The sequence below is a fragment of the Poecilia reticulata genome, linkage group LG3 (genome assembly GCF_000633615.1).
Source record: "Poecilia reticulata strain Guanapo linkage group LG3, Guppy_female_1.0+MT, whole genome shotgun sequence".
In the NCBI taxonomy this organism is placed as follows: Eukaryota; Metazoa; Chordata; class Actinopteri; order Cyprinodontiformes; family Poeciliidae; genus Poecilia; species Poecilia reticulata.
Window position 1 is genome coordinate 22,290,133 of NC_024333.1, and position 24,359 is coordinate 22,314,491.

The window sequence follows — 24,359 nt, forward strand, 5'->3', positions numbered from 1 at the left end:
GATGGATGGATGGATGGATGGATGGATGGATGGATGGATGGATGGATGGATGGATGGATGGATGGATGGATGGATGGATGGATGGATGGATGGATCCAACTGAGAAAATGCCACATTTAAAAAGAGTGAAGAGCCACATTTAAAAAAAATCTGTGTTGCATTCTTTTGTTGCAAATCACACATTGCATGGTGGTGGATACAATTAAAAAGTTCAACATGTTTACGAGTTATTTAAGTTTACAGAAATTTACAAAGGATTATTCATATTTGAAACAAATCTTTTGTAATTTGCTCTAGTGCATCAATGTGATACCACAAGATTTTAATATTCAAACTCACACCTTGCATCTGTCCTCTGGTTTGCAAATGATTTTAATTCTAGGTTGAACTAGGTTGAAACCCTGAACTACACCTTCCTCCTTTCAAAAGCTTGTATATCTGTGAACCCTTTAAGCAATTGCATCTGTGACTGCTCTTTTTTCTTGCCTGGAAATGAGAACTAACCAAGCACTTGCTGCCAAAGTTTCTTTGCAGCAAAATGTGGGTCTGGACAAATGGTAGCACACTGAGTCAAAGTGCTTTTGTAAGCTAAAAAAAAGGAAGCTAAAAGAACATACTGTCCAGAAGTTAATACCATTTTCTTTCTTTTTTGTTTTTCAGAACAAGAGCCTAAAGAATAAACTACTCTCTGGAAACAAACTTTGCGATGCATATGCTGAAGAGGTAAGGGCTTTTTCTGTTTTACAAAGGCAGTAATTTCTGAGCTCCATATTATTATTTCTGATAACAGACTTAGAGGAATTCAAAGGAGATTATGATCAGTACTTGTTTTCTTGCAAGCAAACAGTACAACAAAACAGATAACACCTTTAAAATTAGCCAAACTAAAAAAAAATAAAAAATACAAAACAAATTTGAAAAATCTGTTTTTGGTGAATTTCTTTTGAGGTTCTACTCAGCCTTGGGTATGTTATTGTGGGAATAAACTTGAGAAAAGATTTAAAGTTCTTTATCTGCATACTTTTTGTTGGCTCTCCACCCACCGATATTAAATGTGAACATTATGTATTGACAGCATTAGCTGCTAAAATTAAGGTTTGTTTCTACATCAACATGCTCTATAATCACATTTTCAGGAAGGAATGTTCATAAAAGCTGAAGTTAGGTTCAAATTGCTGCTCTGCAGACCATTTACAATGTAACTTTTAACAGTAGTTTGTGAATTAGTCTCTCATAACAATTTGTACTTGTTTGCATCTGCAGTCTTTTTTTCCAGGCGATCTCAGCAAGTGCTACAGCTCTTAACTCTGTTCTTTCTATCTGTCACTTATACATTCTTCTAGAGTTCAGACATGGACATAAACTTGCTTGGTTTTGCCTGTCTAGTGAATTTCAGAGCAACTTGTACCTAACTGTCAGCCATTTGATTGCTGCGCAGTGCAATCTGAGGAGCTATAGTTGCAGCGAGAGCAGCTTTGAGTGAGGTTCGTCTGTGTCATTTTCGCTGTCACTTTTCATCTCTTCGTGCTTCGACTCTGCTGCCAGTTGCCATAGTCAGCACAGTCCAGGGAGTTCACATCCTCATTGAAGCCTTGAGCTTTTGACTGCTGCCTTTTACCTTCCTGCTGACCGAAGCTTATGCTGTAATTTAGCCGTGAAGTCTTGTACAAGACAGCGGGTCTGCCAGGCATCCTGATGACATGCTCACATCACTGCAGATTTTTGCTGTGTAATCGCAGCATTTATAGTTATGTGGTCGTTTTGTTGAAACTCCCGACCTTTTCTTGTGGAGTTTATGGAATTATTTAAATTTTTACAGCGATAATGTGGGCAGCTTGATAACTGCTGTTGTAGCTGAGAGACTCTAGGTCAGACCTCTGAAGTGAAATCTAAGGTTGAGCGATTTTTAATTGTGACCAGCTTGCTAATGTTAGTGTGCAAAAAGAAAAAGCTCATAAATAATGAGTCATACAAATATCTATCTTTGGAAGGGCTGATGTGATACTTTATAAAATAACTTTTTACTGCAATTACAGTTTTGAAAATGTGCATCTATACTTAAAAGATTTTACCCATCTTTAATTGCAAAATAGTTCAAGCTCAGCGAGCTTTTGCAAACACAAGTTTTTAACTCCTGGCTGGACTTTAACTAGGTCATACTCAAACTTGAATATGAATTGACCTAAGCCATCATATTATTTTACATGTAGGCCAAAGGTTCAGTTTTGGTCTGACCAGAACACTTTCTTTTATGTCTATCAAGAAATACATTTCACACAGTTGGACTTGGTTTACTAAATAGGTGAACGTTGAAGGAATTTAGCTGCAATTAATTTTATTAAGGGGTGTAAAAGAGTAAAAACGGTTACATTTGAATGCATGTCCCACTTTTCAGATTTTTCTTTGTGAAAACATAAAATAACATTGAAAGGAATAGTCTGAAAAACATATTTTACGGTTACATAAAAAAATAGAAATTTATTCAAGGGATCCTAATACTTTTACAAGGCATAGTGACTCTCCATTCATTCATTGTCTACTCATTTAAATCGTTTGTACTTGAATAAACACATCAAAAATTATCACAAGAAAATTGTTGCTGGACTTTTAGTTACTCATAATAAACTTGGTATTTTCTAATAAAGAAAAAAAAAGGAAACTTTTCTATGGAGATTAAATGAAACTTCATAGGTTTCTGGTATATTTTTCAATAACTCTTGCTCTAGAGTTAAAAATGTTTTCATTATTTACAATTCCCCATCGTGGCAGTCACATCTCACTGCATTAAGGATTTTGGAGGGATAATTAATTTTGGGTCATGCATCAGTATTATCTTGGGAATTGTATTACTGGAAAATCCCCCATTGGCTTGAACTGCATCAGCAATAATGGACTAATCTGAGTAGTCAACACCACGTGAAGTTAGATCTCCAAAGCCCTCAAAGAGAACACTGAGTTTGGGAGCTTTTGATGTTGAGGAGCTTTTCATCAGCTCTGAAGTCAGCTCCAAAGCTAAGGTTGCTCCCACACTCCCACTGAGACATGGAAAATTGGAGTTAAAAATTCTGGCCTCTTTCCTTCAAAAATCTTCAAGCTGAACTCACTGACATGTTGCCAGCGATAGCTTATCTTTGCTATCATCACATATTCAAACCCTGAGAAGATGATGGCACATTTTGCGATGCAGCCCGGCTGATTGGAACACTTCAAGTGTTGGAAAGAGTAAAAAGGCAACGAAAAGGTTCTGACTGAATCTGCGGGTCATTATTTACTGAGCCAACTTTTTTGGGTGGGCAAATGGTTGAAAAAGGGATAACTTTTCCTTGTAGCTAATACAGATAATGTCTATTCAACTGATCTCATGAAGAAAAATTACTCTGTATTTTTCTGATTATTGTCAAAAGAACTCTAGTCACAGTTGCTGGACTTTAAGGTCTTTAAGGCAGCAAATAGCTTGTAGACTTTTCCTGAAAACAGGTAGATGGAGGTCACTGTCTTCAATTCCCTTACCAGACTTTGGCTTTTGAAGTAAATCAGTGAGAGGAAATTGTTCCATGCTTCGACTTTAATCCTAGAAAGTTATTTATGTTTTAAGGGAAAGGGTTACCGACTGAACCTGTAATCACACCTGTAATTACCACAGACTGACAGAAAGAGATGGTCTCTGAGCCTGAAAAACAATTGCTAAAGGTAATTACAACCAACACCTTTTTTGCCTCAAGTTTGTCTGTTTGAGCTGTTCAAGGAGCTACACCTACTAGAACCCCACATTTTGGCTATGTACCATCTGTTCATAGTCCCACTTCTACATGTTTATTATATTCATTGAATACATTGTGGTGTAGGTGCTATGTGTTTATATTTTAAATGAATTTTGAATGAGAATATTCTCAAGGCATTAGAGTTAATCAATTCAAATAATGAAAGAAAATGAAAGCAAAGAGAAACAAATCCTTATAGTGACGTAAAGACTTCAAGTGCATCTCCAAGAAATGAGAGTCGTCCTTTGGACATGGATAAACCTTTTAACTCACCCATTCATCTAATAGAAACAACAACAAAAACCACTATGTGAGCTAAAACACAACACTTTGATAACTAATTTCAAGCAGTTCTCCAGCTTTAATGTGACACAAGTCCTGCACAAGTGAATATAGAGCAAAATAATGTAACAGTAAAATGTTCATTAAGTGTGATGTCCAGTTGAGTTTGCACATTTAACCAAATACAGTGAATCTAATCAAAAGCTCATCATGGGATGTTCTTTTGTTTTCCCACTCCGTGATGTATGTCTGCCACACAAACAAGCCTGGGCATCATAATTATCAGGAATCTTCATGGTGGCAAAATCATGTGTTTTGGTTTAATTTATTTAAATGGAACTGAAGTTATTTTTTCAAGATTGGTAAAATAATAAACTGTTCTTTATTAGGTTAGATAATTTGGTATCAGATTCATACATCCCACTCATCAGATAAATGTCTTAATGAGAAATAGATTAAATTCTTAGAATGACCTAACCAAAAAAGTAAAAAAGACACAAAACCTGTTGGCTCACATGAAGAAGGCTGTGGACAAATGAATTAATATTTCCAAGCCAGGTTGTGGGATGGTGATAGACAAAATGGTGTTATTTAAAAAAAGGTTCTTAAACAAAGTGTTGTTCTAAAGTTGTGAACATTTGAGCAATGCTTATTTCTCAAAAGGAAAGATAATTTATGAATGTGTTGGCACTAACCTGATATTTAATTGATATATTACTCGTGATTAGTTCTGAAACCAAAGTGGAAGAATTGATGGTATTCAAACATAATCTCTAGACTCGGCGTCTGAAAGAACTCTTGCCAAATTCGAAAGAGACACAACGAAGAAAGCCACTCACAGGCACCTGAATCGGTTATTTCACTTTAGCAATCACATAAAACCACAAATCCTGCTCCTTTATTCAAAATGGAAAGAAAACCTTCAAGGATATTCAGCACTACCTGCTATACATTTCTGACTATTTTACGTTTTATCAGTTCATTATGTAAATGTCACGGAACATATCAAAGTGCTGCTGATGCGCTCAAGGGAAACATCCGATAGCTGAGAAACCTTGATTCAGTGTCAAAGTTAGAACCATTTGCTAAAGGAGGGAGATAAATGGCATTTGAGATGCCCTTTAATCTGTTTCACATCTGCATGAATTTATCACCCCTTTCCCTCCTCTGTCAAATTTATGGTGTTGCTGCACAGTCATGATGGTGAAGAATGATGTTTTCACACTTCAGCGTAAGAGCTGTTATCACTGAAATTACGTTGAATTCATGCATCAGGATTTAACTGAAACATCCATGGAAACCATCCATCCATCCATCCATCCATCCATCCATCCATCCATCCATCCATCCATCCATCCATCCATCCATCCATCCATCCATCCATCCATCCATCCATCCATCCATCCATCCATCCATCCATCCATCCATCCATCCATCAGCACTTATTTGGACAAATTACAAAGAGGGCTAAAATATAAAACTGCAGATTTAGGAGGATTTCATGTAATGACACATTTCAAGGTGAATGGCCTTGTGTAATTAATTCTGCAGGGCTTTTTGAATGAAGCTGCATGTCATTATCATTTTAGATATTGGGGACAATTAATGAGCTTTGAAGAAAATCTCTCCAGTCCCACAACTTTATTTTAATAAGCACCTTTATTAAAAAGAGAAGGTGAATAACCGTCAGAGAGACAGAAAGGTCTTTACAAACTACTTTTTGTTTGTCAAGCGATTGACAGAAAACAATTAATTATTCCATTAAAACTGTTCCATTTCAATATGATTGAATAACAGGAAACATTAACTGGTTTTAGTTATTCAATGCAATAAGTGAAAGTAATGTATCATGGAGATTAACATTTGCTCTGCAAGCAACTTGGATTGTGTGCCATCTACATCTCCTCTAGGCTCTGGGATAATGCATTTCAAGTTGAAATGCTAAATCTGTGTCCTCCTTTTCTCTTTACTTTCATTTTAAAAAGATTCCTCTGGACCACTGAACAACTATCTAGTTTTACTTCTGCTTTGCCAACACAAGATTATTTTTTTTTGGTTTAGCAGTTAATATAAGGATCGAGACATTTACAGCTCAAATATATCTGTGTTTGGAGAATTTTGTGGGACCGACTCCAGTCATGGTTCAAGTCTTGTAAATGTCCCCCAAGCTTTCTCTCTAAGCAGCCAGCTTATTTATTGGTAAACTTCTAAGTTTATCTGCCTTGTGGACGGTGTCAGTGCCCATCCACTGGAATCATGTCAGTAGTTTTGCTATATCATTTTTATTTTAAGCATTCATTTCACTGATTTATTTTGAAATGTTTTGAAAATTTGATTTTACAATTTTATTAGATATAAATCAGAATAAGAATTTAAAAAAATCACTCAGTGAGAAATGAATCTATCATATGTTTAAAAAATTGAAATAAATTAATTTGTCAACAATGTTGTAATCTATCAGTAAATTTATAGGTAAACGGGTAGAAATCTGATGTATGTTTTTTTTTTTTCAGACTAACAGCAATTTCATTTCTGACACATGGCTGAAAGGGATTATTAAAATGTGCAATTATAAAAAGTGGATAGTGCAGCCATTTTCTGCTTTTGATTTAAGAACTCTAACGGATAAGCATCTATGTCAATCACATTACCACATTTATGTCTTACGTGGGGTTTTTGTTTGTGTGTGTGTTTGCACTTTCAAGTTTTAGCCCAATTGCAGATTTATTAAGCCTTCCAGGAGGCACCAACATGATGATAAATGATAATGTTAAATGCCATGTAACATTAGGATGCCCCAGGCCTCTTTTAGGAAAGAAAAATCAAAGTAAGATCTTCCCATGGCTTGTTTGATGTTTGGCAGCTTTGATAGCACGTTGTTTGGGAAATGTGTATTCACTGCCGTATGATATATCCTGCAATGCAATTTGTCCATCTGTAGGGAGCGTACAAAGGCTGAATCTGTGGTTAATATAAATGTATGGCTAGGGTTGTCTACCTCATTAACTATTCATATTGAATAAATCAAATTACTCTGACAGAAATGATTGAAGTATAATAGTTGAGTCTGTGAGCATTTAGCCGCCAGCTACTCACTGCTAGTCTGTGCAGGTCTATGACCATGCTGCACGTCTGTTGCATTTAAAAATTCAGCATAAGGTGTGGATAACTGCATTTTTTGCTTAGGTACCACTGCCAATTTGTGTCCTGTCACCTTTGGATCTGTTTGTCATGGGGATTGTTTGTGTTGTTCCACATGGACAATTTATGGTAAAACAAACTCATATAAGAGAAATCACCTCTTCCTAGAAAGTGTATTGGGGGAAAAAAACGTATGTTTTATGTTAATGTATACACAGCTGTTTGTAGATAAAAGGAACAAAACGTTTACTGGATAATTGAACCCACAATAAATTTTATACTAGCATTGTCATATGAGTTTTTGCTATATTAATCTTTCAAAGGTCTGTTTAGACTGCAATAATTGTTGGAAAATATAATCCAAGTATAATAAACTTTCTGTAGCAGACCCCCACATCATGAAGACAGTTTAGCAAAGCCTTGATAGGTGATTTTTAGTTTTTTATTTCAACATCTCCCTTTATTACAGATGCAATGGGTCTTCTGGATGACCTTGAAAATTAAAAAAATAAAAATAATAAAAAAAAACACAAGAAAACATATTCACATAAAAGAACAGAGAATACAAATGAAATACAAACAAAACATACCTCACTGCTTTCACACATTTACTTCTAAAAGACAACCTTCAAACATAATGTAAAATCCTGCTGACAGTAGTTGTTTTCCAGCCATTCATGTTAGAAATAATTACTGTCGGCTTTATAAGGCCCACATCTCCTGGCTACTGAATCATGAAAGGTAGAGAAAAAAAAAAAAAATCTTTTGGAAACCATAGATTCTGTTAAACAGGCGATATATAAATAACCTGAACAATTCAAATGTATTTTAAATAGTTCACAGGCTGCTACAGTTGCATTTTACATGCCAACGCATTATATTTACTCAGTTGGACAGTTTCATGGAAGCAGATGCTCACTATGGACACAAATGACAATGCTCAAAATAATAAAGGCCCCAGAGCGATAGAAGCACAGATGAGGAAGAGGGGAAACACAAAAATAGGCTTAAACGGCAAGTAATGTCTTTGTCACAATATTCACCAGTATTTTCACCACTGAGAGGTTTTCTTTGGTCATGCTGTCCTACTATAGACACAATAGGTTCTAGAAGATTTCTTTCCCTAATTTGAGATTCAGATTGCGGTCATTTGCTGTGTTTTTCTCTCTGCCCAATTTTCTGTGTAAAATAAAGACCCCTGATGATTCTACAAATACAAAAATTGAGAAATAGATTTCAGTAAACATCATCTGACTGTTAAATGTCAAGCATTTCAAAATATTGATTGAAAACATTTTCTAATATTGTGCCATTTTGAATAAATGCACAACAAATGTAATCAAAATGCACCAACAAAACAAACTGATCTAGTTCACATCTAATAGGAATATTGTGTATAGCCGAATCAACCCAACTCATACCTTATTAAATAGAACATATTTGGGTCAAACTACATGTAGTCTTCTTTAAGTGTTATTTTACCATCTTAAATATAATTTATTAAAGGGCACAAATTTTAAAAACTGTAATCATGAGCAACCATGAGAAACAAGATGCACTGGTAGTCATTAAGTTTACAACATTCTTCCTGCAAAATATTTTCAGTTAGTGTCATTATTTTCAGCTTTTAAGGACAGTATAAACTACAAGGAAATTATGTTGCAAATTCAGCATTGTTTATGTTTTTAAGCAACATGTTAGAAATGAAAATTATTCCATTGACCATACTTACAACCTCATTAAAATCTTGCTGTGTTGCCAATAGTGACCTCCACATGAATAGAGTAGAACTGAGCCCCACAGAAGGTCCTAAGAAATATGTAAAAACAATACCTTGAGTCTTGTGTGATCAGCAGGAAAAAAAAAACAAAAAAAAAAAACACTGCAACTCAGCACCACAATCTACAGATTTGAAATTGGTTGTCATGGAGTCACAATACAATAGTAAATTTGTTTGAGATTATTCTTTAATGAATGTCAGTTTAGCCTGCTTTGTTGTTGCTTGTGTGGTCTTTGTTCTATTATTTAAGTTTGTGCCTTCACTTTGGCTTTAGATGCAAAACACTTTGAATTTATTGTTGTGAGTTCATTGTTTTTTTACCTCCTTGAACAAGAGAAAAAAACTATATCCAGAGCTTCCCAAGTGAATAGTTTAAATAGTTGGAAAACAGACACACAAAACCTCAAAACAAGACACAATCTCAACTTCAAGATGAAGGAACAACAACGCCTCTTTGCTTTCTGAATGAAAGTGGGCTCCAAGGAAGAAGACCCAGCAAGACCCCACTTTTGAACTAGAGGCATAAAAGAGTATGACTGGAATTTTCTAAAATAAATGTTGACAAGTCACAATACTTCTGGGAGGATGTACTTTGAACATTTCACAGCATTTTTTTTTCTCTTTTTCATCTTCAGACAGATGAACTAAAATTGGGTCATTTTTGTGAGTCACAATAGAAAAAATAAGCGTTAGAGTCTTAAAGAAAAAACATCAATTTCTACTATGGATACTGGAGAACGCTTTAAGGAACAACTTTTCTGAGGCTGCATCAACAATAAAACTGTTAGATTCTGCTAACATTTTTGCAGAGACTTGCTAACATGACTTTCCTTTGTCTAAATTTAAATATAAACTCAATTCAGAAATCTGCAAAGTTTTAAATCATGAAAGAGAATGTGGGAAGTGTTTTAGCAGTTATTTTAAGCTTGATTAAAACTGATAGGTAGGAGATTTCTGATTGTAAAACCTTGAAGAACCATTCAGAATTACATTTGCTTGTTCTTGATGTTTTCCACTGGGTGATTTTTATAAATGTGGTCCAGTTCCACAGTTAAAATGTTTCATGTTTTTGCAATTTCATTTCTAATGAATTCCAGCAAGATTCTTACTTTTACCTGAATGGTTGCATGGTCTCCAGCAAAGACACATGTTCCTAAATAATCAAAACAATTAAATACATACTTTATTAATCCTTGACATATATAATTGCATGTAATAATATTAATCTAGGCTTWAAAAAGGGTTGGTTTACAGCCTGTAAGAGTTACACTACCAGCACATCTTTAATACAACAGTTTAATTACAGCTGCAGTCATTTTCAATAAATTAGGGTACACATCCCAATGAGGCTTGTTTGTCAAATTAAAAGCATCTCTAAAAGTAACAGCCTTTAAAGAGCTACTAAATGCAAAATGTTTCCTTTACCATTATTGCACGAGTTAATTGAGGTGCCAAAAAATGTAATAGAAGTGAATTTGATTACAAAAATATTTGATGATTATTACGTCATAACTGTATTGCCTAATAAACAAATGTACTCACATAATAGGTCAGATTTAGAGATTGTCTTTACCTTGGATGTCAATAACTGTAATGGGTGGCTTCAGAAAACTAGAGATTTTATGGTAACAAYTCCTAATAAGCCTGTAACCTTGGGACTGAACATTCAACAATAAGTGCTTCACAAAAACAATCCAAATTAATGATATTACTAAACTCTACAACTGTCTCCATATTTGGGAGCTTGTCATTAATTATTAATTATTAAACAGCAAACCTTTTGGATGAAAAGAGATGAAGACACACTGTGTTCTGTTTATGTCTGTCCTTTGGACAGACTGCTGAATCTAACAGCTCTGTCATCGACCTCCCAGGGATGATGACTCACAGTGACACATTTCGTGAGTCTTCTCTTAAAAAAAGTTTGGGAAAGATGTTAAACTACAACAAGCTCCAAAACACACTGTCACTGTATTTTGACTGTTTTTGAAAAACTGTTGAGAATGTGCAGGCAGTGTGTGAAGGATTTTAGTCAAAAAATAAAGGAAAATACTGCTGTAATTCTCCAAGGCAAAGGAGATGGCAAAACAATTCAGAAAACTCAGTATATTCAGACTTTCCGATTTATAAGTTAAGACTCGGTGCAGATGTCTATGGTTCATTGCAACTGAGCTCATCGCAACACAGTGAACTGACAAAAAGACAAATAATTTTGCAGCATTTCTTTTTTTTCTTGTAACATTCCTAAAATGATGATAAAATAATTACTCCTTGCATATTTGAGGTAAAATGGTATATTTTGCTCAACAGATTCTTTACTAGTGCTTTGTTTGGCCCTAAAATGCAAGCAGGAAAAAATAATATTTTTTCATCTTCTGAGCCTAATCTGTTTTGCCTTTCATTTCGCTTTTAAGCTTTTCTGGTTTTCTGCAGATTTTTTTTTTTTTTTTCATTTTTGAAAGAAGCAAATATATTTTTCTCAAATCCTCTTTCTCAGTTCTGAAATGCAGAATGAAACAAAAGTATGTGGTTGTAGAAAAAATCCCTCTAACATGCAATTAAATATGTCAATAAAATAATTCAGTAATGAGCAGTCCTGCTGTTTTTGTTGATTACTTTAAAAACCTGTTTAAGGAAGTATTATATTAAGTGTTGGCGGGAGGCTGCTCAAACTGTTGCTCCATGATGCAACTATGGCTTCAGAAAGAGCATTCACATTCTGCAACTGAAGTTTGTTTTTATAATCTTCGTTTACATCCATCCCCAAATGTTTTCAAGTGGATTTAGAACTTGGAAGGTCTTCTGTAGACGGATGCAATTTCTCTCAATTTATATCTTACAACATTTTTTTTTGGCTTAAAAAAGGATTTTTAAGTTTAGAAAAAAAAGACTTATGGTTCCTGCTTTAGTCCTCTTTACTTGTTGAGATGCTTTATACCTGTGAGAAAARGAACATTTTTCGTCAGAGTGTAAAATAGATCCTTTATTTCTTTTCATACTTGCCTCCTTGGCCTTCCATAGCTTACAGTGCATACCTAACTTAAAAAATATTTTGGTGTCATAAGGTGTTGTCAGAAACCAATGGATTCCATTTGAAGGCTTTCAGTGTCCTTACAATATACACAGTTTTGAGGATGGCAGTATGACTGAGAGACAGCCCCTGTGTTAGGTTGTGCCCAGTGATGTGAAACAGCAGAGTGAATGTCAGGCAGCTCTGGACACCGTTCATGCTCAGGGTAGTTGGCAGTGAAGAACCTCTTTGTTTATGTGTGTTGCTACCCAATAATGGGCCAGAGCCAGTCACAATGTAAAAACCCGCAAGTATGTAGCGACGGCGGCAGTCACATGTGTGGGGGCAGTAAGAATTCAGACTTAGACAGTGGGCAAGAAGCCACTGCACGACTGCATTATTCTGTGTACTATGCAGTTCAGTGAAGGGCAGATTTGATGTTTTCTTCCTCTCAGTAGGGCCTTTCTTTAAGCCAGAGCTTTGCCCAGGGAACACTCACAAAGGACTCTTCTGCTGCAGCTTGCAGAATCCAGCTACATCTCAAACCAGTCTTGCTATTTAAATAAGCTAACACTTATTTTCTTATCTTTCCCTTGCAGTCCAAAAAAATCCAGGCTCAACTGAAAGAACTGCGGTACGGGAAAAAGGATTTAATTTTTAAGGTAAGCTCAAACTGAAGGTGGGTGGCTTTGTAACAGACCAGGGGTAAACACTTACCTTGGAAAAAAAAAATGATCCCATCACAGACGGTGCTCCAATTAATTCAGCTGGCAATTACAAAGTTGCCTGCAGCCAGACAGCAGCCTGCAAAGTCAATTGGCCRTCTCTTAAACCACATACTGCTAAATCTTGTTCTCTGATTTTGTCTCTGCATGATACGGCTCATCCCTTTCAATCAAACAAGGTTGACCATTCTCAACAACAGATGATAATGCAGAATTACGTAAGCTCATAAATAAGAATTTTCTTGACCCAAATTACATATGACACCATGTTTTCCTGTATTTCCTTGGGAGGTCCTTGTTTCAAGGAATCAGATATCCATTACTCGTGTGCTACCTTTGTTAGCAGAATATGAGCAGCGGTAAATAAAAAAAACTGGTGGCCAATTTCACTTACTTGTCTGCCTCTTCTGTATTGTGAGGACTAAATGTTTTCATATCTGAGTGAGCACGTAATATTTATCGGCATTCACAGGTACGCGGACTGACCTTTCCGGYCTTGTTTGCAGTGGTAAAATGTCAGTCCATATTTCTGCAAAAATGGCCTGTAATGCCTCCTTATAAATGTGCATTTCGATGCTTTGAAGTTATAATATATGGAGATAGATATGATTTTAAAAAAGATGAATTGATAGCAGACTACATTTTCTACTATTAGCTCTAAAGCTGAATTTATTGTCGCTGGGTGTTCTGATCTTTGGTCTGCTTTTTTCCGTGAATGATGAATGTATTGATTTGTTCGCCTGCTGTCAGATCTTGTAAATCACTGTCTCTAAACTGGATCAGTCACACAGGTAAAAGAACTATATTTCTCAATGTCAAGCATTTAATATTTATGCTGAAGAYRTGGTTTGCAACCATAAAGGCAAGAGACTAATTTGGGCATTTTTTTCTTTTCCATTGAAATAGTCAGCCTTGTTTGATGGTACGACCTGATTTCTTTTCCRYATGTGGGAAGGTCAAACAGATATGATTCACATTCTTCTGAACCTGATCTTCCTGTTGCTCAAAYCTCATCTGTAATTCCTRYGTGCTACAGTCCAAACCCCAGCGAGCAACAAAGGAGCAGAAAGTGGCAAAGAGTAGTTTGAGATATGTAAATGTCATCAACATCATAGAGGGAATGTGAGTCAACCTACCAGCAGAAAGCAACTGAATKGGTTATGACAGCTGCTGTACCATATCAAAGAGCATTTTGCAGCACATCACAGTGCATGCTGATAAGAATGATCAAGGAACTCAACGGAAGTTATTATTCTAATTTATGGGTTAATGGACTGTTATATTATGTTACATTACAGTTTCATGATATGGCTGCAAAGACRTATCCCACTTTAAAGGTGTCTCTGGTCAATCAGATGCTTCAGTGGAGCCAAATGTATTCTGCAATGAAGTGTACTTGAACAATGAAGCCAGCACCAAGGAATGAAAGTGCTCATGGTATAGAACTGAGCAGTCTTAATCTGTGGCACCAGACACAAAATGTGTAGCTAATAATCTTTGTCAAAATGAATAAAAGCAAGAAGTTTGCCTTGAACTTGTTGCTAGACTTTCAAATGCATTCAGTGCTKCAAATGCAAGCTTTTGGTGATCGCAATAAAAAAAAAAAAACCCATACAATTACCTGGTCACACAAATTGTGTTTCAGCGCTACATCAAACCTTTGTGTCACATTTCCATCCTACCCTTTCACAAGCTGACCATTTAGGATTGTCATTGCCTTCCTTGATGTCTAGAAACTCCATTTGCACCAAGAACTAGTTTCACCTCTTAATCTTTCTGAACCAACTTGATGCCCATTAACATGAAACAGCTCACATTGTTTAGCTTTTAAAATATTTTCGACAAATATCATGAGCCAGTTCACCCATTGATTATTTTATAATGTAGTAACTACCACTTGGCTTTACGTAGCTTCTACTGCCATTCAGGTTTATAATGCTAAGAGAGAGCAGAGGCATATATCAGCAACAAATTTACTCAAAAATTWAATTTTGCGATGGCCTGAAGCTAATAGCCACACATCAGGTGCATAGGAGTCACCATGACCTCAAAATCTGAGGGGAATTGAAACAAATATTTTCTTAATTCCTCCTAACAGTTGCAAAGTCCTTAGACTCCTAAAATAGATTGTCATGTTGAAAGCTACCCTGTCAAGTTCAAAGTTATCTATAAAAAGTTAAAGCAACTCATTAACACAGTGCTTTCAACGAAATCAATTGTATATAMACAGTACTATAGTTCAATAACATCATTAGATTTGTTGTAACACAATCAAYGTGAAGCCGCTATTGGGTCTTCACAGTGGAATTATGTTTTGAAAAGTAACACAGTTGGAGCTATAAAGAAGGAATACTCCGTTTTTAAAATCTAAGAAATGCAGATTCACAATAGGGACATACTGTTTTGTTAGAAGTTCTGCAGTTGATGTGTTTTTGTTGCGTATGTAGAACTCCAAGACAGCAACAGAAATCCAACTCAGCATCTACATCATGTGTCAGCTGTAAACAGCTCAAAGACGCAGGTCTCCCCTCTCCTGCTCACACTTACCATCAAAAATGCTGAAAGGACCGCCAGTGCCTTTGCAGTGTTTCCCTGAGAGAGTATTTTTGGAGCAGAAGCTCTTTTCAGGCTTTCATATCTTCTTTCTTCCATCAGTCCAGTTTTAAATTTGCCCCCAGAGCTGTTTTTCCTCGAGCGTAGAAAGGGAAANGTGAAGCCGCTATTGGGTCTTCACAGTGGAATTATGTTTTGAAAAGTAACACAGTTGGAGCTATAAAGAAGGAATACTCCGTTTTTAAAATCTAAGAAATGCAGATTCACAATAGGGACATACTGTTTTGTTAGAAGTTCTGCAGTTGATGTGTTTTTGTTGCGTATGTAGAACTCCAAGACAGCAACAGAAATCCAACTCAGCATCTACATCATGTGTCAGCTGTAAACAGCTCAAAGACGCAGGTCTCCCCTCTCCTGCTCACACTTACCATCAAAAATGCTGAAAGGACCGCCAGTGCCTTTGCAGTGTTTCCCTGAGAGAGTATTTTTGGAGCWGAAGCTCTTTTCAGGCTTTCATATCTTCTTTCTTCCATCAGTCCAGTTTTAAATTTGCCCCCAGAGCTGTTTTTCCTCGAGCGTAGAAAGGGAAAAAGGCTAAAGAAAAACGATGGCCTGATGGAGCTGCATGCCGTATATAGCCGAAAAGCTAGTGGCCCACTGACCTCAAACCTCTATAATGGAGTCGGCACAGAAAATATGAAGCTTGCGACTTGGAGGCACTAACMCTGGAAGTCAGCATTTCTGGGTGAGTGGTCAGGCATGCATCCTCCTCAATGGACTATCTTGTGATGATGCTCTGTGTAATAGATGTAATCACTGTGTGCTGTGATACAGCACAAAAACACACCACAAAATGTCCATATCCTCTAAATATATAGTGAGCTCATTGTTCAATACCAAAAGTACATTTTGCAGAAATTTACTCTTTACTAAATATAAATTTTACTGTTTAAGCAAGAGTGAAAATATGTAAAGCACGAAGACCTAAGCCTTAACAATGTTTAGACCAACACTGTCTGGACTGGAGTGGTAAATATCTAATTAAATACCTTTCAATCTCAAAAATATAATCTTTGCTAAAATATATAACTCCATCCCATGATGTCGAAAATAACTGTGTTATTAAAGAACTGCTCCTGAAGATGTATAAGCTCTGATTTTCTCCTCAGCACAACAGTAACAAATGAGTTTTGTAATAGTTCCAAACTCTGCGATGTGTGAGAAGAGACTTACTGGGAGAAATATGTGATACCTTTAAAAGTAATACTGGGGATTTTCACTTTCGGGTAAATAAACTGAACTGAATTTAATTTAATATCATTTAATAATATATMWWAWTTWWYMWYCCYKRAWKRMYKRWYCYYMAAAAAARAAAAAAAAAACTGAATATGATTATTAAAGWAAAAYGGTAGAATGGATGGACCTGTCTTTAAAAATGAGAACATTCTAAAAACAAAAAAAAAAAATCTCCTTATTTTGGCTCATCATCTCACTCTCTAACGTCATGGACTGTTTGCAGAGTTTGCCATTACTATTTGTTGTGCTATCTGACCTTGGATGCTCCAGAATGTAAGCTTATACAGTTTATCACTTTGAAAGGCCAGTAAAAGACACCCAATAAAAGTTCACGGCTCAAAAGTCCACTATCAAGGCTGGTCAAACGTACGCTGCATGCAAATTATCCTAAAATGAGTGTATTTTTCTGCCCTACTGATGAGTTTATCAATAATAAAAGACACCTCAGAGGAACCGCTGTTGATTCTCGTGTGATGTTAATCAGCTCATTTATGGAATGTGACCCTTTTGTGTGTTCTCTTCCATCCAGGGAATATAGTCAAAAAATAATGATCATTATGGGACTGGTTAGATTTCAAAGGCTCTGTTAGATTTCAAAGTGTCAAGAATGAACTTGTATTTCTTGTATTTGACAAAGAGGGCAAACATAATGATTATGTCTTTATGTATATTATGTATGTATATATGTGTGTGTGTGTGCGTGTGTGTGTGTTGTATTTTTCTAGCAATTTTTCTTTAAATCATACAAAGTTCTGGACTCTTGGAGGAGGAGTWATCAAGTTAATTTGTATTGTAGAGGTCAAACCAATCATAGCTTTGTGTAGCAGTTGATGAATGCTAAATATAACAGCTCCAGTATCTTCATAGACTTTCAAWWTTTTTTTTTCCCTACATCTGTGGTTGTTTCATAATTTGTGCTAAAAATCAGAAATCAGAAAAATCTGAAATCCTTTTCTAAGATCATATATTTCTGCAGGGGCAACAGCTTCTGGACTTGGAGCACAAGCTAACCATCGCCAAGGAGGAATTAGAGAAGACAGCCCTTGATAAGGTGATATAATAAGGATTTGATGTTTATGTTGGTCAATAATACCTGTTTAACATTCCTGAATGTCTGAAACAGCTTTGAATATCTTAATCTGATCCATTCAAATGCAGCAAATAAATTAAATTAAAGAAATGACATTTACATTGTTGAATAAATAAATCATGTGCAGCAAAATAAGCAGCATTGTTTAGAAGTAGTTTCTGAACAGAGAAGTAAATTCCCAGATTTTTCTCCCAGTTTTTACACCCAAGATTGTGTTTTCATACTGTTTAGATTCAGTCATTTAGAGACATGCTCCAGGTTTAATTGGTAAGATTTATTTTTTTCATTTGTGCATATGTTTATTGRCATACTGTTAGCAGGGTTTAGTTGGATGAGCTGAAATTGCGTGAAGAAAAAAAAAATGCAGATTGCAAAAGAAGGTAATTCTGCAGTTCATCTTTTRGAGTACTGACAWCAGAGGCTGTTGTAAAATAATTATACCTATAATTCTGTCTGTTATTATTGATTAAATGTAAATGATTTTTTTCTACTCAACATTTATTATGCCAAGTTTTTCTTTGTGTCTTACCTAACAATGCCTTTTAGGTGTTTGGCAGTCACTTTATAGCATGACCTCTGGCTTTATGGCTCACGTACATTTTTCATGTGGATGGAAGGAGAGATTCAGGTGTCTTCTGTGTGTAATCTTTTGCGGGGACAGGAGTCACAGCTGAAGGCACTGAAGGACACAGTTCACATCTGCTTTTCAGCTGTCCTGCACAACCAGCCCAGCAGCAGCCACAGATTCCCCACCTCCCCCAGCCACCTATTCAGATACTCATCGCTCATCAACAGCTCCAGACTCACCTTTCAGCAGCCACATGCTAAGGTATTCAATATTTCACACAGTTCCATCTGATTTAATGTTATTCCAAGAGATGGCCTGGGCGTTATAAGAAACTCAACCTTTTTATAATTGATGAATGAGTAAAGAGATTGCTCTGTTAAGCATACATCTGCTGTAGATGAGATCCACTTGTCCTTGAGCAGGATGTTTCCCTCTCAGATGTCAATATATACTCTGCCAAGCTGTCTTTTACACTGGCTTGTATAAATCTTTTTATTCACTCTAGAGAAGAAAATTCKAATTTTAACATTCTAAGATTACAAGTTGCTATTTTCACTTGTGTTTTATACATTAAAGACTATTTATTGTGTAAAATKTGCATTAGTGGAGACCTTTAACACAAAAGCTCAAGAAAACTGGTGAAATTAATACTTTTCCCCRTTGTCCAACATTAAGTGAGTTAGACTGATGACACTTCTCACTACAAAAACTTGTTTTACCTCTTAACATCATGTATCAACCAGTATCTAAGTCATTGTCCAACATTCTCCTAAATATTTTACACTGTCCTTTTTAAATTATTGTATCCTTAACAGGACTGATGAACTTGATGACTTATTCTTAAAAAACTTATGTTTTAAACCATATTTGGAGCACGAAAAAAAAACAAGAAAATGAAGAACTTGAACACCTCCTCATTAAATGAAACCACTTGAAGTGGCTTGAGATTTTGATTTGGAAACCAACCAGGCTCCTTACTTTGTACTTGTCCTGGTTTGAGAGTAGACTCAGAGCCTACCTGAGTTACATTTGACACATAACTTTTATATTAAATWTTTTTTCAAATATATTTTGCCTGTGAATGACTTGAAATTTCCCATGAAGAGCTGAAGAGTGGCACGAGAGAGTGCAATCATTTGTGCTGGATGGATGGATGGATGGTCAAACACAGGTTTGAACAACTTATGTAGACCCTGTGGTGTCCAAAGCAGAGAAACACAAATAAACCATTCTATCTAAGTATCTAATTCGTTCATGGCATTAATATTCAAAARAAATAATAATTTTGGCCAAGAAGACCAAAACTTACTAAAGATTGAAGCAGGTTTGCTATTTTAAGGCTTGCCAGGAGAAAATAAAAAGTATACCTTGACTCTGTTCAGAAATTGTAGGTCTCTGAGAAAAGAAAAAAAAAACTTTCTGCCTTCACATTGTTCTCAGTCAAAAATAGTTGAACTGCAACATTTCCTGAGTTTTATTATTTTCCTTCATTGCCATTGCAAAAACAAGAGGGAGGAAAGACCCACCATATGAACCCAATCACCAATAGCAAAGGAAAGATAGATCTCGACTATCAGCAACAATAGCTTTTGTATCCTAGCAACAACATGCACTCAGTAAAAGCAGCGTTGTCAAGGGCATTGATGTATTGGCATTGTTTGTCCTTTACTTTCTGAGATCAGTTAGTCACCCACCTCTTTTAGAATAGCCTTTTATAGCAAATTCAAATTTCATGATAATATTGAGTTAATGCCAGTATTGGAAAATGCTTAGCYTTGACAATATTGTTGAAAAATAGTTGATACGGATGAACATAGACAATTCCCGCAAAACTGAACTCTTTATGCATGGAATTTAGACCGTAGATTTTTATTTACATAGCGTCATCCGAAGGCACTTTACAAGATAAACGGATGAAATTAATTTCCAGTTATACAGAAATATGCAACGAATTACATTCATACCAACCCAAAACATTCATATAGACAGAGAAGATTCATCATCACATCTGCAGTGTGATACAAGATAATCTAATTCATCTTACAAGTAGTTAAAAGTTATCTGTGTGAGGAAAAWTARCCAGTTGCATCCAGTCATTGACTTTACAGCAATCTTTCACACAGAGCAAACATGTGGCAGCAATGAAAAGCCACTCCCTTTTAACCGTAAGAAAGCCCCAGTCAGAATCAGTCTGTTTCAGAAGCCACTTGCTGCAGCCAACTTTGAGTTTGAGAAGACAGAAAGCAGACACASAAAGAAACACTAAACATGCAYAGAGARAACTTCCCTTWGCAAAAATGTCTGAACACACAAAACAATGGCAGGAGCAGCTCTGCTRGTGRCTCTGTATGAAAAGCAATAATCGTTAAACAGGTTTAGTGATGGCTTACTAAATCAGTGAGATGAAACAACAGACCAGAGTATGATTAGCTACAGCAGTGCTTGTTCAAAGAAAATTGAAACAAGTCAACATTAAAAAAGGAAAGCAATTGTTTCTCAACATCATGACAAGGGGAATGTATATATTTTTTCCTCAAACCAAATTTTGAAATACATCATTTAAAATAAAGCACAATAAAATGCTTTTGTAAGGGGTTTGGATTTAGAATGTCGTTTTCTTTTTCTTTTTTTTTTAAAAGAAGAAAATGCATGGTTGGATCAAAGCCTCTTTAAGAAAAGAACCACCATGCTTTTTGTTTTGCAATCATTTCCCTGTATCCCCTGTTCATGTCTAAAAACAGGAACCAGACATCGGAATTTGCAAGTGCCTTGTGACAAAGTTTCGTCAAAAAGGAAACATGCATACATTTACATCACAAATCTGATGCAAAGACAGCAAAAATACATTTTCCTCAAAATAGTTTTAGTGAAACAACTTTGCAAAACTTAATACATCAGGGCCCTGGCTTTTATTATTCAGGCATTAAGAGCTGCTTGTTCATTAACATGCAAAACTTTTTGCAAATACTTYATACATGACAAGTTGCATATTCTGGTAGTAGTTATACTAATGGAATCAGCATTTTGTTTTTCTTCAATACCTTGATTCAAAATGCATAATTTAATTTTATAACAAAAGTTTAAAAACTACATATAATTTTAAAGTGCTTTCATATTTTCGACAAGCATGTACAATTGCTCTGTTATAAATAACAATGCTTTTACTATGATTTCTGTAAATAGTATCCCATTTTCCAAATTTGGAAAATGGGATACTCATTGTCAGTTTTCCTAAACTGGAAAATGAGATACCAGATTTTTGTTATACATATATATATATCATGTGTTGAAATGTTAAAGTACTGATAATAGAAAAAACTTTTATACTTAAAAAAAATACTAAATGTTCAGGGACAACACATGAGAAAAAACCAAATGGCACATTTATAGCWATTTTAATTATTGTGCAAAGTCCCTGGTAAAAATATCACAAATTCCAAAACTAATCTTTGCTGTTGTCTTTGTGTACAAAGTTTCCCCACAAGCTTTTACAGCAGGTCAATTTTTATTCTTTCATTGTACACTATTTATTTAAATGCATCCAGACTAAAATTAATTTCAAATTGAAACAACCAGCTTCGGAACATAAAGAAATATACCTTTTTGCTACAACATTTACTTCACTGCACATCAGTGTGTACATAATGTACAAGATGCCATATGAACAGAAAATTGTTAGCTAATTATAACCTCTTCTTCAAGTGGCTATTTGTGAATCTAGTACCTGGAGTATCACTCTCTAGAGAGAAATAGGCCAGAAAATAATTACTACAGAATATAAGAGTTGGGCCAACATGATTTCAGTGGTGTTCGGAATAATAGCATGTCTAACTCAGGCAGCAGTGTGGAAGTTTTGCTTGCCTTTGTAGAGGGTGATGTAGCTTTTAATATAAAATACAATTACTTTCAAGCATTATGGGAGTTTTGCTATGTTCGTGCGCCATGAAAATTACTCACTGTCAAATAGTCTTTGTTGGGAGTCTCTTTAAGTCAAGGTCACAGCAGATTCAACTGGGGCTTTAGGATTTAATCCTTTTAGAAATAAAACAAGGTGACTGCCGTGGAGAGTCATAGTAAATATAGGATTTAGCTTTCAGTGTAGATATTGCTTTTGTTTTCTCTGGAAAACACTGACATTTTACRACCAATATCAGCTGTCAAGKTTTGATCCATGCAGCAACATTGGGCCTTCAAAAATACCCATTCTGGCTGATATAAAAATAAAATTCAGAGGGAACAAAAATATACATATATATTTTGTTCCCTATAAATATACATATATTTTGTTGTTATTTAATAAAAATTCAGTTCATGGTTCCAWTGGATATTTTGGTTCCCCTCAAGCAGCCACGTCAACTTCAATCAAAGATTGTATTACTTGTTATTTTTGAAAAGCGTTCACTTTGAAATCATCAAGCAGGCCGTAGGATTGCTGTGTCTTATCTGCCATGATCCTGGTGAGCATTGCTGGCTTTAGGAGGCTTTTCCCCCCTCAGAGCTGCCACAATTCACTGTGTGCTTATTTTCGTGGGTGGTGAAATTTGACATACCACTTAAACGGTTCCTTCTAAGTTTTCTTTATCTTTAATCATCCAGATCTCACCATGACTACCATGGTGGCATTGCTGCCTCTCTGTTGTGGCACGTTAGATCACAGTAACCTCTAATTGAGGAACCATGTACATGTAAATTCTGGTAGCAAAGTGTAAGGTTTCATTATACAGTAGAAAAGTTCATATTTCCCCATCATCCTCCTTTCCATGCTYAAACCAGATAAAAATAAACATCTTAAAAAAGCAAAGATGAGTAGAAAAACTCAAGAAAGCATTGGCTTGATTTTTATRCTAACAGAGTTATTACTTTCCTCTTCATTAGCATACAAATAGCAGAATTTCACTTGTGAGCATTTGCTACTTTGACAGGCTGCCTGATAAATCCTACTTAGCCCCCACTGTAAAAGTTGCTGTTCTGCTCCATCTGTCCACTCTGCCTGTGCATGCGGAGGTGGGTCAGGCCTCGTTTAAATCACTGCCAAATTTAACTCACATTAGGCATTGAAAAACAACAAACAACACTTACTAAGCTTAGAAGAGCCAAGTGACATACAGCTGAGTCACAAATGTCCAGAACTTGACTTTGTGATTATTATCACATGATCATTTTCTTATTACAAGCTAARAAGAACTCAACAAAGTTACTCTAAGATGATGAGTTTAAGCATTTATAACATTTCAAAAATAATATAATGSAAATAATCTAACAGCCAAGAGAGCATATATTTAGAACAAAAGAGGGCAAGAGCATAAAATAGTATCTAATCATAAAATCAACAAGGAAACTGAAGAGTAGGGAAACAAATTTCAGAGAAAAAATATTCATCCTTTTGACCATGTGATTATATGCATCAGATTCTGCTGAAAGAATTTGTACATCCCTCCTGTCCAGTAATCTTGACTTGGATATTCCTAGCATGACCATTACGGGTCAGTGACAAACTCCTGAGGAACTTAAGAGCCATAAGGATGAAGAATCAACCTTGATGTCCAACCTTCTGTTTCTGAAGTGATCTCCAAGGCATACAGAACTGCTTTCAGACTGTGGATCACAAATCACGTTGTAAAGGAGGTTTGTTGTTGCTTACATCCCACAACAACTCTGAACTGTCTTTGCTTGTCTGGTGTTAAAATCCCAATGAGCAGATTTCACAAGAAATGGCAAACTGAATAAATTTAGCCCAGACTGCTGTGTCCTTTTATGTCACTTGATACATGTCTACAGTGCCTTAAAAAGTATAACGAAACAGTATTTTATTGAAATACTGTACCTTCTAGGTATAAATAGGTATAAACCATCCATCCATCCATCCATCCATTTTCTTACACCCTTGTCCCTCAGTGGGGTCGGGAGGGGCGCTGGTGCCTATCTCCAGCTAGCGTACCGGGCGAGAGGCGGGGGTTACCCTGGACAAGTCGCCAGTCTGTCGCAGGGCAACACAGAGACACACAGGACAAACAACCATGCACACACACACTCACACCTAGGGACAATTTGGAGAGGCCAATTGACCTGACAGTCATGTTTGGTTTTTTTTGGACTGTGGGAGGAAACCAGAGTACCCGGAGAAAACCCACGCATGTATAAACCAATTGCTTC

General features: G+C 35.8%; 1 protein-coding gene across 1 annotated transcript in view; it reads left to right on the forward strand.

Annotated features, from left to right (window-relative positions):
• Positions 1–24,359, forward strand: part of luzp2 (leucine zipper protein 2) — a 168,549-nt gene that overhangs the window by 117,372 nt on the left and 26,818 nt on the right. The window contains exons 6-9 of the mRNA XM_008405682.2: positions 661–723; positions 12,574–12,636; positions 17,525–17,599; positions 18,300–18,467. Coding sequence (XP_008403904.1) covers positions 661–723; positions 12,574–12,636; positions 17,525–17,599; positions 18,300–18,467 — 369 coding nt within the window. The remainder of the gene's footprint in view (positions 1–660; positions 724–12,573; positions 12,637–17,524; positions 17,600–18,299; positions 18,468–24,359) is intronic.